The sequence below is a fragment of the Chiloscyllium plagiosum genome, chromosome 20, assembly GCF_004010195.1.
Source record: "Chiloscyllium plagiosum isolate BGI_BamShark_2017 chromosome 20, ASM401019v2, whole genome shotgun sequence".
NCBI lineage: Eukaryota > Metazoa > Chordata > Chondrichthyes > Orectolobiformes > Hemiscylliidae > Chiloscyllium > Chiloscyllium plagiosum.
Genome location: NC_057729.1, coordinates 47,485,665 through 47,496,999, shown reverse-complemented (window position 1 = coordinate 47,496,999; position 11,335 = coordinate 47,485,665). Strand labels below are relative to the sequence as shown.

General features: G+C 45.1%; 1 protein-coding gene and 1 long non-coding RNA gene across 3 annotated transcripts; both read left to right on the top strand.

Moving 5' to 3' along the window:
• The first annotated feature begins 1,142 nt into the window (after positions 1 to 1,142).
• On the top strand, positions 1,143 to 3,614 carry LOC122560238. The gene is made up of 3 exons (XR_006314708.1): positions 1,143 to 1,953; positions 2,147 to 2,777; positions 3,414 to 3,614. It is a non-coding gene; the product is annotated as an uncharacterized LOC122560238 (long non-coding RNA).
• Positions 3,615 to 4,623: 1,009 nt separating this feature from the next.
• On the top strand, positions 4,624 to 10,619 carry LOC122560236 (transcription factor MafB-like). Of its 2 annotated transcripts, none has more exons than XM_043710712.1 (2): positions 4,624 to 4,937; positions 7,301 to 10,619. In XM_043710712.1, exon 2 carries the CDS (start codon positions 7,993 to 7,995, stop codon positions 8,968 to 8,970), a length of 978 nt encoding a protein of 325 aa, XP_043566647.1. In that variant the 5' UTR covers positions 4,624 to 4,937; positions 7,301 to 7,992; the 3' UTR covers positions 8,971 to 10,619. The 2 variants fall into 2 exon arrangements, with proteins under 2 accessions (XP_043566647.1, XP_043566648.1); XM_043710713.1 differs by lacking the exon at positions 4,624 to 4,937 and adding an exon at positions 5,252 to 5,424.
• Positions 10,620 to 11,335: the final 716 nt, after the last annotated feature.

Genomic DNA, 11,335 nt, shown 5'->3' with positions numbered 1-11,335 from the left:
CCTTCACGGGAACCAGGAGCACATTTGATGGTGCGATCACCAATCGGGTTAAGTCGAGTCGCTTCAGCATCAAGAGAGGTGTCCTGCGATGAATTATTGAAGAGAGCATTCCCAACACAGTACAGTAAATCTAACCACTGAGCGGCCCAGTTATCCCCCTTCATGTACTCATTTCCCCGCGCGCTTTCTCTCGCTCAGTTTCTCCCTCTCTTGCTCTTCAAGTCTTATTTTTTCCTCACTTGGGCATTAACCCCCCCACCCCACACACACACACACACTCTCCCCGACTTTATGCCCACTGTCGTTTCTTCTGCTAAATGTTAAGAACTGAACCAACATGGTGTCGTCCGTTTAGAGTGGCATAACTGGGGACAAAACAAAGTTCAACTTGTCTAACCCGTTATAAAATATGTATAAAATAGCAGTGGTTCGCGCCTGGATTTTGCTGTATTTCTGCTTACTCAAAAGACGCTCTCGAGTTTTGTTTTAAATTCCTCAATTCTCGAAGATTTCGGTGGTGTCGAAACGACTACGGAATGAGATTGTGAAGTTTAACGGGGTGAATGTGTATTCGGTATTAATTAGACCCCCTTTTGTGAATGTTTATCTAAAAAAAAATCCGGGCTGGGTCCACACTCCATCCACTCTGCTTCTGTTCAGAAATTCGATATTCCATCACCCTGTCCTGTTCAACTCAAATTCCATTTCACTAAAAGACTCCGAAAGGATAAAACGGTTTAGTTTGACCAGCGGTTTCGGTCTGATATCCAAACTTTGATTACAAAGCGCTTTGTGAACAGTCTGATTGCTGTAAATATCTGCAAAATGGTCCATGAACGAGAAGGGGGCCGGGGGTGGGGGAGTGGGGGGCTCACGTATGTGACAGCATGTGTGTTGTGGTTGGGTAACGTATGAGGGGGGGTCTCGTTTTACTTGTTTGATGTTTGTAAACTCATTGTGTGTCAGGGTGCACTGTGACGCATTGGCCTGAGTGAGTGAGTGAGTGAATGTTGTGTGTGTGAATGTGAGCTGTATCTCATCACCTTTGCTTCTGTTGTTTAGAGTCTGGATGCCACGAATAAGCGTAACTGCCGGGAGATGCTTCCCTGCCTCTCGTGTGTGAACATCATGTGTGTGTTAGTATCAGTATGTGGTGATGTTATGTGTTACTGTCAGTGCGTGTTAGTGTCAATTATATGACAGTGTCAGTGTATGTTAGTGCCTGTGTGTAAGTGTCAGTGTTTTGTTTAATGTCAGTGCCTGTTCGTACCAATGTTAGCGTGTGTTAGTATCAGTGGAGTGTTAGTGACAGAGCCTGTTACTGTCAGTGAATGTTGGTATGTGTTAGTGTCAGTGTGTGTGTTAATGTCATTGTGTGGTGATGGCGTGTGGTACTGTCAGTGTGTGTTAGTGTCAGTGCGTGACAGTGTTAGAATATGTTAGTGTCAGTGTGTGTGTTAGTGTCAGTGCCTGTTCGTGTCAGTGAATGTTAGTGTTTGTTAATGTCAGTTCGTGTTAGCGTGTATTCGTGTCAGTATGTGTTAATGTATGCCCGTGTGTATTAGTGTCAGTGTGTCTGTGTGCATTAATGTCTATATCTGTGTGTGTAGTGTCAGTGTGTGTTAGTGAGTGTCTCTGTGTCAGGGTTTATCTCTCTGCGTGTCAGTGTGTTGGTGTGTCTGAGTGCGTGTGTTACTGTCAGTGTCTGTTAGTGTTCACGCATTGTTTGAAACTGAGAGCTCTGCAATACAAAGATCTAGTCACTTAGCTACTCAGGACTAGTGCATAGTGATCGGAAAGGGGGCGGAGGGGTGGGAGTTGGCTGTTGGGGGCATTCGCAAGTATTGCAGCCGCGCTCAGGGCTCCCAGTTGTCCCAGCTCCAAAGCCTGAGGTCAGGGCAGAGAGAGAGAGAGAGGCAGGAGGAGGCTCAAGCATCCCGAGCAAACACGCAGGTGATTTCTATTTCGGTTAGAAACCTAGTCAATTTGTAACGGGTTGTGAGTAAACGATACGGTTTCTATATGAAAAAATGACCCCCTTGTAAGATAGCTCAATCTCCTGTGTTTAAATAGCCCACTATTAATCTGATTTAGCACGATTCGTCTCTCCATCTACATACACGTTCTCCCTTTCCTGTATTTATAGATATTCTGAGGCATCTGTCTGGATTCTGTTCACCCCAAAGTTCAGGACGGAGTTAAAGCTCTCTTTCTTTAATTCCTGGAGACAGCGTCCTTCTCATTCATCTCCGCTGGGCAAGTGTAGCGTCGACCCTGTCCGGGAGAGGGATGGGTATTGAAATTATAGTTACCGTCCACTACATTTTTGTAGGTGTTTAAAACTTGACAGGCGAGATCAGGCGGAGCAGTGTAACCCCACGCCTGACATTGAAACCGATCTCTGTCCCTTCGCGATCTCGGAAACGTAACCCCCGAAAGCCCGAGGAACCTGGGATGGCGAGGAAAGGGGAATAAATATTTACAACTCACCCCGATAGAAGATAACGTGGGAGCGGGTGCGGAGTTGGGCGAGAGCCAAGCTTGGAGTCAAACGGGTTTCCCTCCAATAGAAGTTACATTTAAATGTCCTCAGTAAACAAGCAAGCAACTATCCAGAAAGATTTATTCACATCGTTCATTCTCAGTGAGATGGAAACTTGCATCAGACAATTGAAGAAGCAGCGGGGTCAATTAATTCATTTCTGACATTATCCCGGGGAACCACCAGGACTGATCCTCGACGAGTTTGTTTGTCACCGACTCTTGCTATTCTTCAGGTCGGGTCTGATAGCTCTTCCATTTGGTTTTAACCCCACTCTTATCATCCTGGAGCGGGAAGGAATTTTCGGCACTAAAATCTAATGTCCTGATCGCTGTCCTATGTTATTCTGGCGCCCGATCCATCCCAACCCGCGTTAACAGAGCACAACTGGAAAGTCACCACTCACACGGCCCCCATTTTTGTTTAAAAAAAAACACCCTTTTTGTCCATTTACATCCCAACGCAAAATCGGTTGCAACTGAAATAAATTTATCTATCCCAGGAATAGGAATAAAATTATACCAAATATTTGTTCGAAGCCATGGCCCACGGGTTCACTTTTTTTCAAAAAGAAATCTAAATGTTATATCATGTTGTTCTGTGATCGCTAATTAGCGTGTAACTGAGGGACAAGTCTCAATTTCAATAATTTATTATTAAATGCTAAGATACTGTCTCTAAATAGATTTCACATGATAGATTATATATTTTTAATAGTCCCTTTACATTTGTAAGCACTCACACCTGTCACCTAGCTCTGACTGTGAGGATATTGTTTGAAACTTTTTTGTTATTGTCAAAGTGACTATTTCCTCGCTCCCTTGCCGAGTTGTAAAAGCGACGATGGATGGAAATGAGACTTTTTTTTTAGTTTTCTCAACAACTGGACCCGCTCTTGCTGTCCCGGGATTCGCAGGAACGTGGCTCGGAAAGTTTGAGTGTACCAGTGACTGGACAGCAAGATGCTGCAAATGCTCATCCCACACATTCTCCCAGGCCGATGTTATCGCCGCATCCCCGTCCGCTTCGCTCGTTCTTTTTGTTAAATAAACGCAGACCAACTTAAGCGACACATGTCCTCGGCTGCCTGTAATTACTTAAATTGGGTTTTGTGGAGAGGGGCGATGCTCAGAGTCAAAGATACGCCTTGTGTTGCGGAAAGAGCTGGGAATTCGTTATTACACATCGCTGCGCTGGGCTCACGTATCGAACATTTTTAAAATATATAATGATACAGAAATCTACCGTGGTTTTCGTAGATACTAATCGTTACATCACCTAAATCTCGTTCATATAAATCACAGCACAACTCCAAATTCTGTATCTATAAACATAAAATAAGACAGTTCAAAAAAAATCCAAAGATAACTGGATATGGTTCATCTCCAATTTGTAACTGTTTTAAAATAAAGGAGTGAGAAAGCTATTGTGAGGGATTCGCACAAGCTGAAAGGACTAGGAGGTACTAGACATATTGGAGTACCGAATATCTCCACAGATAGACAATGCACTAGATGCTAACTACCTACTGAAGGCGTACCCACTAATATTTGTCATGACGTTCGGTGTTAGTAACTGTCATACCAACCAGTCATAAGTTTAATGCGGGTTTCAAAATGCTTTCCTGTCCCTTTGCCCCTCCCTTTTGAAACCATTGTTTGAAAACTGGCCCTCTCTGTCCGTTCTGAGGCAGCAGTATCTGCGGGACGGTGCTAACGGTTTCCTGTGCTGCTTGTTCGCGTCTCTCGCTGGCTGATTTCTGCGCTCTCTCCCTTTTCCCCTGCGCCCTGATCTGAACACACGGGGTCGCACTTTGTAGAGCTTTCCTTGTGCCTGTGAGTCTGTGCTGAAACATGCCAGGCCAGTCAAGCAGCCAAGTGCTGTGATGCATGCGTGCAAGAACCGAGCAGCCAATCGCCGTTTTGATTTCTTTTTAATGTCCTTTAATTTACAACAAGCATTGCACCGAGGGGGGGGGGGGGGGGGTGAACCTGCAGGCTATATTTTACTGCCCGTACCCTGGGAAAAGTGGAAGGGGGGGGGAGGGGTGTGTTAGTCTGTTACCGTAGGGGAAACAGTATCGATCCACCTGGTACGAGGTAACGATTTTCTCTGGAGCTAAATTATAAAGTATACTTTGAGAATGGTGCGAAGTGGTTACCACCAGCTGCATGTCAACAGAAGGAGATTGCAGAGTTTTGATGACCTGAGTTTAGATATTTATTTGCAAATATTTACAACTCCTTCGCAAAACGCGCTTGAATTGGACCTTTGGTTTTAAACAACTTTAGAACGCCCTCAGCACCTCTCTCTCTCTCGGATAGCAAATGCTGCACTTGGCTTCTGAACAGCGAGGCTGTAAACCATAGTGAGCTGGTCGATATTCATCTCCACGGTTAGTGTGCATTCAAACAGCGCGGCAAACCCAAAGTTTCATCAAAAACAAGGGACTGGATGTGGTGTCTGGATTGATGGAGTGCGTGAGAGTGGAAGGCTGAGATTCTAAAAAGAGTGAAAGAAACATATCAAGGAATGAAAGGGCGAGAAAGACCGAAAGGAAGGGGCAGTGTAAAGGAAAATATCGGTGGGGAGACATATAAGAGGTTACGAAAGGCAGATAGAGTGAGAAAGCCAGAGACTGAAGGGCGGGGGGGGGGGGGGGTCGGATATCAGGGAGAGCGAAGAAGTTCAAAAGAGGAACAGAGATAAAGTCAAAAAGAGAGTTAACAGCGGTCAGGAAAGATAAAAGAAACAGAATAACCAGAAAGTCAATAAGACAGAGGGAGAGCGAAGTACAGGAGGGGAATATTCTGTCAAAAAAGAACAACAAAACAATAGGGCATTAAAATTACTGGGGTGAGAAATCGAACGAACACTATAAGGTACGGTCAATGTGTATTGGAGCATACGGTCAGTGTGTATTGGCGGATACGGTCAGTGTGCATTGGGGGTAAGGACCAGTGTGTATTGGGTTTATAGTCAATGTGCATATAGTCAGTGTTTATTGACAAACATGACCAGTGTGTATTGAGGGATATACAGTCAGTTTGGTTTGGAACGTGGTCAGTGTATATTAGGGTAATTGTCAGTATGTATTGGGGTATTTGTTAGTGCGGAGAAAGTGAGGACTGCAGATACTGGAGATCAGAGTCGAGAGTGTGGTGCTGAAAAAGCACAGCAGGTCAGGCAGCATCCGAGGAGCAGGGGAGTCGATCTTTCGGGCATAAGCCCTTCATCCTGATGACCTGCTGTACTTTTCCAGCACCACACTCTCGACTCGTATTTGTTTGTGCATATTGGGGTAATTGTCGGTGTGTATTAGGTGATTGTCAGTATGTATTGGGGTAATTGATAGTGTGTATTGGGGTAATTGTCAGTGTTAATTGGAGTAATTGTCAGTGTGTATTAGGTGATTGTCAATATGTATTGGGGTATTTGTTGGTGTGTATTGGAGTAATTGTCAGTGTGTATTGGGGGTAATTATCCATGTGCATTAGGGTTACGATCAGTGTGCAAGGCGTAGAAGAACCAGGAGCTTTAGGAATTGAATGGCACTTGGTGAAGAGTGGAACCCTTGTAAATGGGGAAAGGAAGAGGTCGGTGGAGAGCAGCCATGGCCTCTGCAACTGAAGGCGGCGGCTGTGGGAATGAAGCCGTTATAACAGTGGCTGTGGAAGGATCCGAGTGGACTGCAATGTTAGACGTGCGGGGATGAATAGAGAGAAGGCGGAGTGTATATCCCGGTATCGTTCTTTGGGCTGAGGAAGACAATGTATATAACAATGTCATTGTTTTTGGACTATAGATGCTATGCATATGTCTCTACATATGTTTTAAGCTATTCATTTGTCTGTCTGAGGTGTGGGATGCCTCTGTATCTGTCTTTGGGCTGAGTATATGTTTCTGAATCTGTGCTCTTGCTGGGCTATGTGTGTTTTTGGAACTGTCATTGGTTGGGAAAAGCTGTGTATGTGTATCTGTATCTATCTTTGGTGTGTGTGTGTTTCTGTGTTTGTCAATGACCTCTGTAATTTTGGGAGGCTGGGGAAGGCTGTGTAAATGTATCTGTATTTGTTTCTGCATTTGTCTTTGTGCTGTGTACATAATCTTGCCTGACTTTCTGTGGTTGAGAAAGACTGTGTATGTGTCTGTATCTGTGTGTGAGCTCGGGAAGGCCGTGTTTATAATCTCTCTACATGTCTTTGGGCTGCGAGTTGGTCTCTGTACTTGTCTTTGGGTTATGAAGATGTCTCTTGTCTGGAGGAAGCTGTGTATATGTCTATGTGTCCGGTTTTGGGACTGTGTATATGCCTCTGTATCTGACTTTGGAGTGTGCATTGATCTGTGTATCTGTCTTTAGCCTGTGTATATGCTTCTGTATCTGTCTTTAGCCTGTGCATATGCCTCTGTGTCTGTCTTTAGGATGAGTTTTGGACTCTGGATCTGCCTTTGGACTGGGGAAGGCTGGCTTGGCAGCTCTCTGCTGCCCAGCTGATTGTCAGCTGATTGGCTCTAATTGTCAAACTCCACTTCCCTTGTTTCTATCCTATTATGCTAATTCCTTGTCGAGGAGGCGCTGATTGGCGGTGGGCGGCGAGAGCCCCGCCTCCAGGGTGTGACGTCTGCCGGGGGGGGTTATATACTCTTTTAAGAAAAAGGAGATTTGCAATCTGTGCTAAAAGCTGCCTGATCAGCAGCAGATTGGTTGTGGGTGATTTTTTTTTTACATTTTTTTTCTCTTACCCCTTTTTTTTGCAGAGAGGCAGAGCTGAGCCGGGAGAAACAGCAGCGGCAGCAGCAACAAAACAAAACCAGCAACAGAAACGCTCCTGCTTTTCTCCAAAAAAAAACACCCAAGAGCTTCTCGTTTTACTTCATCTGGTCCGGGAGGACAGAACTTAGAACTTGCACCGGGGGCTCGGCAGCATTGGAGGGGCCATTCCGGACAACTTGCTGGCCTGTCTCCCTGCCCCCCCCCCCCCCCCCAACCCCTCACCAAACCCCAACCTCCTCCTTCAATTCTGGTGCTTTTCGAGCTTTTTTTTAATTTTAAACCCTCTCTCGAGGGTTCTGTTTTTAATGCCTCCTCTTTTTGGCTGGTTTGCTTCTTCGTTTCGCTTCCAGAGCGGCGGCAGCTGAATGTCAGTCCAGCCAGTTTAACAGAGGGATCGCTACGCGGTGACAACGAAGCTGAAGGCAAGCAGGGGGAAAAAAAAAGTCTTTCTCCTCCCCGCTGTGTCTCTCTCTCTCTCTCCATGCAACGCGCCGTTCAGAGAAGTTTTACTCACTGAGAACCATCCGTGCAAAGAGGCTGGGGGGGCGAGAGAGTGAAGGACCTCTGTCCGAACAGGGACAACCGAATCGAAAGAGAGAGGGAGAGAGAGAAGACAACAGGACTAGGGACTTTGTGAGTGTCGGGAACATCCAGAAACAGACTGCAAAGAAAAGCAATGACTACAGAGTTGGCCATTAATGCAGAGTTGCCTACTAGCCCGCTAGCCATGGAGTATGTCAATGACTTTGATCTGATGAAATTCGACGTGAAGAAGGAGCCCTTGGGAACTGACCGCTCCGGGAGACACTGCAACCGGTTACAGCCCGCGGGCTCGGTCTCGTCCACCCCTATCAGCACGCCGTGTAGCTCGGTGCCTTCCTCCCCCAGCTTCAGCCCCACCGAGCAGAAGACCCACCTGGAAGACTTGTACTGGATGACGGCCAACTACCAACAGCTGAACCCGGAGGCGCTGAACTTCAGTCCGGAGGACGCGGTGGAGGCTCTGATCGGGAACGCTCACGCTGTCCAGTTGCAGCAGCAGCAGCAGCAGCAGCAGCAGCAGGCGGCCTATGATGGCTTTCGGGGTCACCATCACCACCATCACCACCATCACCAGTACCCAGGTGTGAGCCCGGACGAGCTAGGTAACGGTGCCCACCATCCACACCACCACCACGGGCATCACCACCACCACCAGCAGCAGCAGCAGCAGCAGCAGCAGCAACACGGCTCTCCAGCGTCGGGCACCTCATCTCCCTCGCAGCAAATCCAGAGCTCCCCCCATCACCCGGGCCTGCACGCCGAGGACAGGTTCTCGGACGAGCAGCTGGTCAGCATGTCGGTGCGGGAGCTGAACCGGCACCTCCGGGGTTTCTCCAAGGACGACGTGATCCGCCTGAAGCAGAAACGCCGGACCCTGAAGAACCGCGGCTACGCGCAGTCCTGTCGCTACAAGCGGGTGCAGCAGAAGCACCTGCTGGAGAACGAGAAGACCCAGCTCATCCAGCAGGTCGAGCAGCTCAAGCAAGAGGTAGCCAGGCTGATGAGGGAGCGAGACGCCTACAAACTCAAGTGCGAGAAACTCGCCAGCAATGGCTTCAGAGAGGCTGGGTCCACCAGCGACAACCCGCCGTCGCCAGATTTCTTCATGTGAGTCCCCTAACGCCTGCCATCCTCCATCTATAACACCCCATCCATATGCCTGCTTGAGAATTGTTAGAGAGAGCGAGAGCGAGCGAGCGAGAGAGTTACTTATCTACAACATTGCCCATCCATGTATTGCCTGTGTTGGTTTTATATATATATAGAGAGAGAAAAAATAGAAAACCTGCATTTAAAACACACACACACACACGCATACACAAATTAATCCTGCATGCTGGACATGTATGGTAATATTTTCTATTTTGTACCAGTTTACTTTCCTCGGCATGGCGTTGTTCTTAGCTTGTGTATTTGAAAGAAGTTATCACAGAATAGTTGAACTTTTTACTGTCTGTGCAGTCCTCGGTTTTTTTAGCTGACGAATATAACAGCTTGTAAATAAATGCAGCAAGAACTGTGTCCATATGCACTGAACAATTTCAGCAGGCTGTGTTTTTTTTAAATGAATCTTTTTTTCGGGGGGGGGGGGGAGGGGGGNNGGGGGGGGAGGGGAGGAAAGTTGTGGGCAATTTTCCGCTTTAACAGAAACCAACATTGTAACTTCTGCGCATCTTCATTCTTTGTTTCGGTTACTTTATTTCCCTCGTTGTTTTGTTTGCTGCAGTTTTTGTTTTAAAAAAAGGAAATGGACAGATATGAATATATACCACACAATTAGCAACAGTCTTTCCTTGTGCCATTAACGTGTTAATTTTACCTGGCGCTCTGAACATGGGCGGTGATTGCTTCAGAATTTAGCTGATTTAAGACTATGACACTTTTTTAAAATTAGTTTTTTTTTGGATACTCCAATTGTAAACTGTTCGTCACACAGTAGGAAGCTGTATTTGTTTTATAAATGCGGTTAATTTCCTAAATCCCTGCCAAATCTGGAGACAGAAAGAGAAAGGTCAAGTTTTGGGTTCTGTATGTTGTAAATCCAATGCTTGCTAACAAATATACAGTCACTGTAGTGAGAATGTTTTAAAGTTTTTTTTTAAGAAATCTGAAATTGAAACTATTTTTTATTACTGACAGTGTACGAAGGCTCCATTAGCCAAGCTGGTCGGCTAAAGCCTTCTTTACACCAAAGTGATGCTTGATTAATGTACTCTCTTTAATTCTCGATAGTATGCATTCTTTTTCTGTGTGCAAGATCAGTGTGTAAGAAGCACTGATACAGTGTGACCAAATTGAAAACTCTCTTTGTAAACCGCGCACTGCTGAGCGGATGCAAAACGGCGTCTGACCTAAGTGAGTTTTTTTTAAAAAAAAATGAATAAAATCTGTTAAGTTAACATGAATATAACTGGACGGCTTGAAAACATTTGTGCGTCTTTACTTTTTAAATATTGTTAAAGCATGATTATTTTTCTCCAGTCGAGAAGAGAGAAATAAAACATTGATTGTAGTGATTGAAACGACCTCATGCAGATTCATTAACTGCTCACAAAAATTGCTCCCATAAATTCTGAAGAGATCATAAGCAGACAGCTTATGGGAATGACGATGCCTTTCAATTATCTGTTCCGATCTGGAGTATGGTGGTGTTATCCAAAAAAAAAGAGATGGTTTCTGTCTTTTCTCTTTTGTTCTGTGAAGACTGTTTTTTTTTCTATTATATGCTTATTAAAGTCATTCAAATGGCATTTATTTTGACATGTGCTTCTCCGATGTCTTTTATTCTCACCTTCACTTGATCCTTTTTCTTTGTTTTGCTTATTATTGAAAAATAAATTCAAGTGTGCAAAAAAGTCAAGAGGCGCAAAGTGTATTACATAAGTTCAAATCTGTATTATTACTGTAACATACTCATGTGTGTAATCTCCACTCCTATTACCATTGTCACTCTGGGTGCCTACACCCCTACCATACCTTTGGCACTCCAGATCATCCTGACACTATGCCAAGAATTATACATTAAATCCCACAGCAATAGCAGATTTTTTTTCGTGTCACTGGGAAAATCACTGCCTTTAATCTGTAACATATTCAATCTATTTGCTGTTATAAGGCTAGTACTTATACACAAGAGTTCAAATTTTGAATTTTGCTTTTTATTCGCATTGAGTGGGCACAGTTACTGGTTGAGTGTTATTTTGATGATTTTAATTGCATTCATTGCCAGTTATCGCATACTAGCTTGGGAAAGATTGGGAGGAATATTGTTTGTGGGAACTGCCAGTGCATATTAACGTCCTCTCATGCATGCATTGAATGAAACAGTGGGGCTAATTGAACAACAGTAATAAGAAAATAGAAAGAAAAGCCCCATGGTATGGTTAGCATGCTGTATTCTGTTTGAATACTGTGTGGATGGAAGTTTTCAGAGGCCGGAGTTCGTTTATGTAGGAGGTGTTTATGCCATATCAGTT

Bases quoted from the DNA above. Each gene is read 5' to 3' on its own strand.
- LOC122560236 (XM_043710712.1), top strand. From the start codon at position 7,993: ATGACTACAGAGTTGGCCATTAATGCAGAGTTGCCTACTAGCCCGCTA.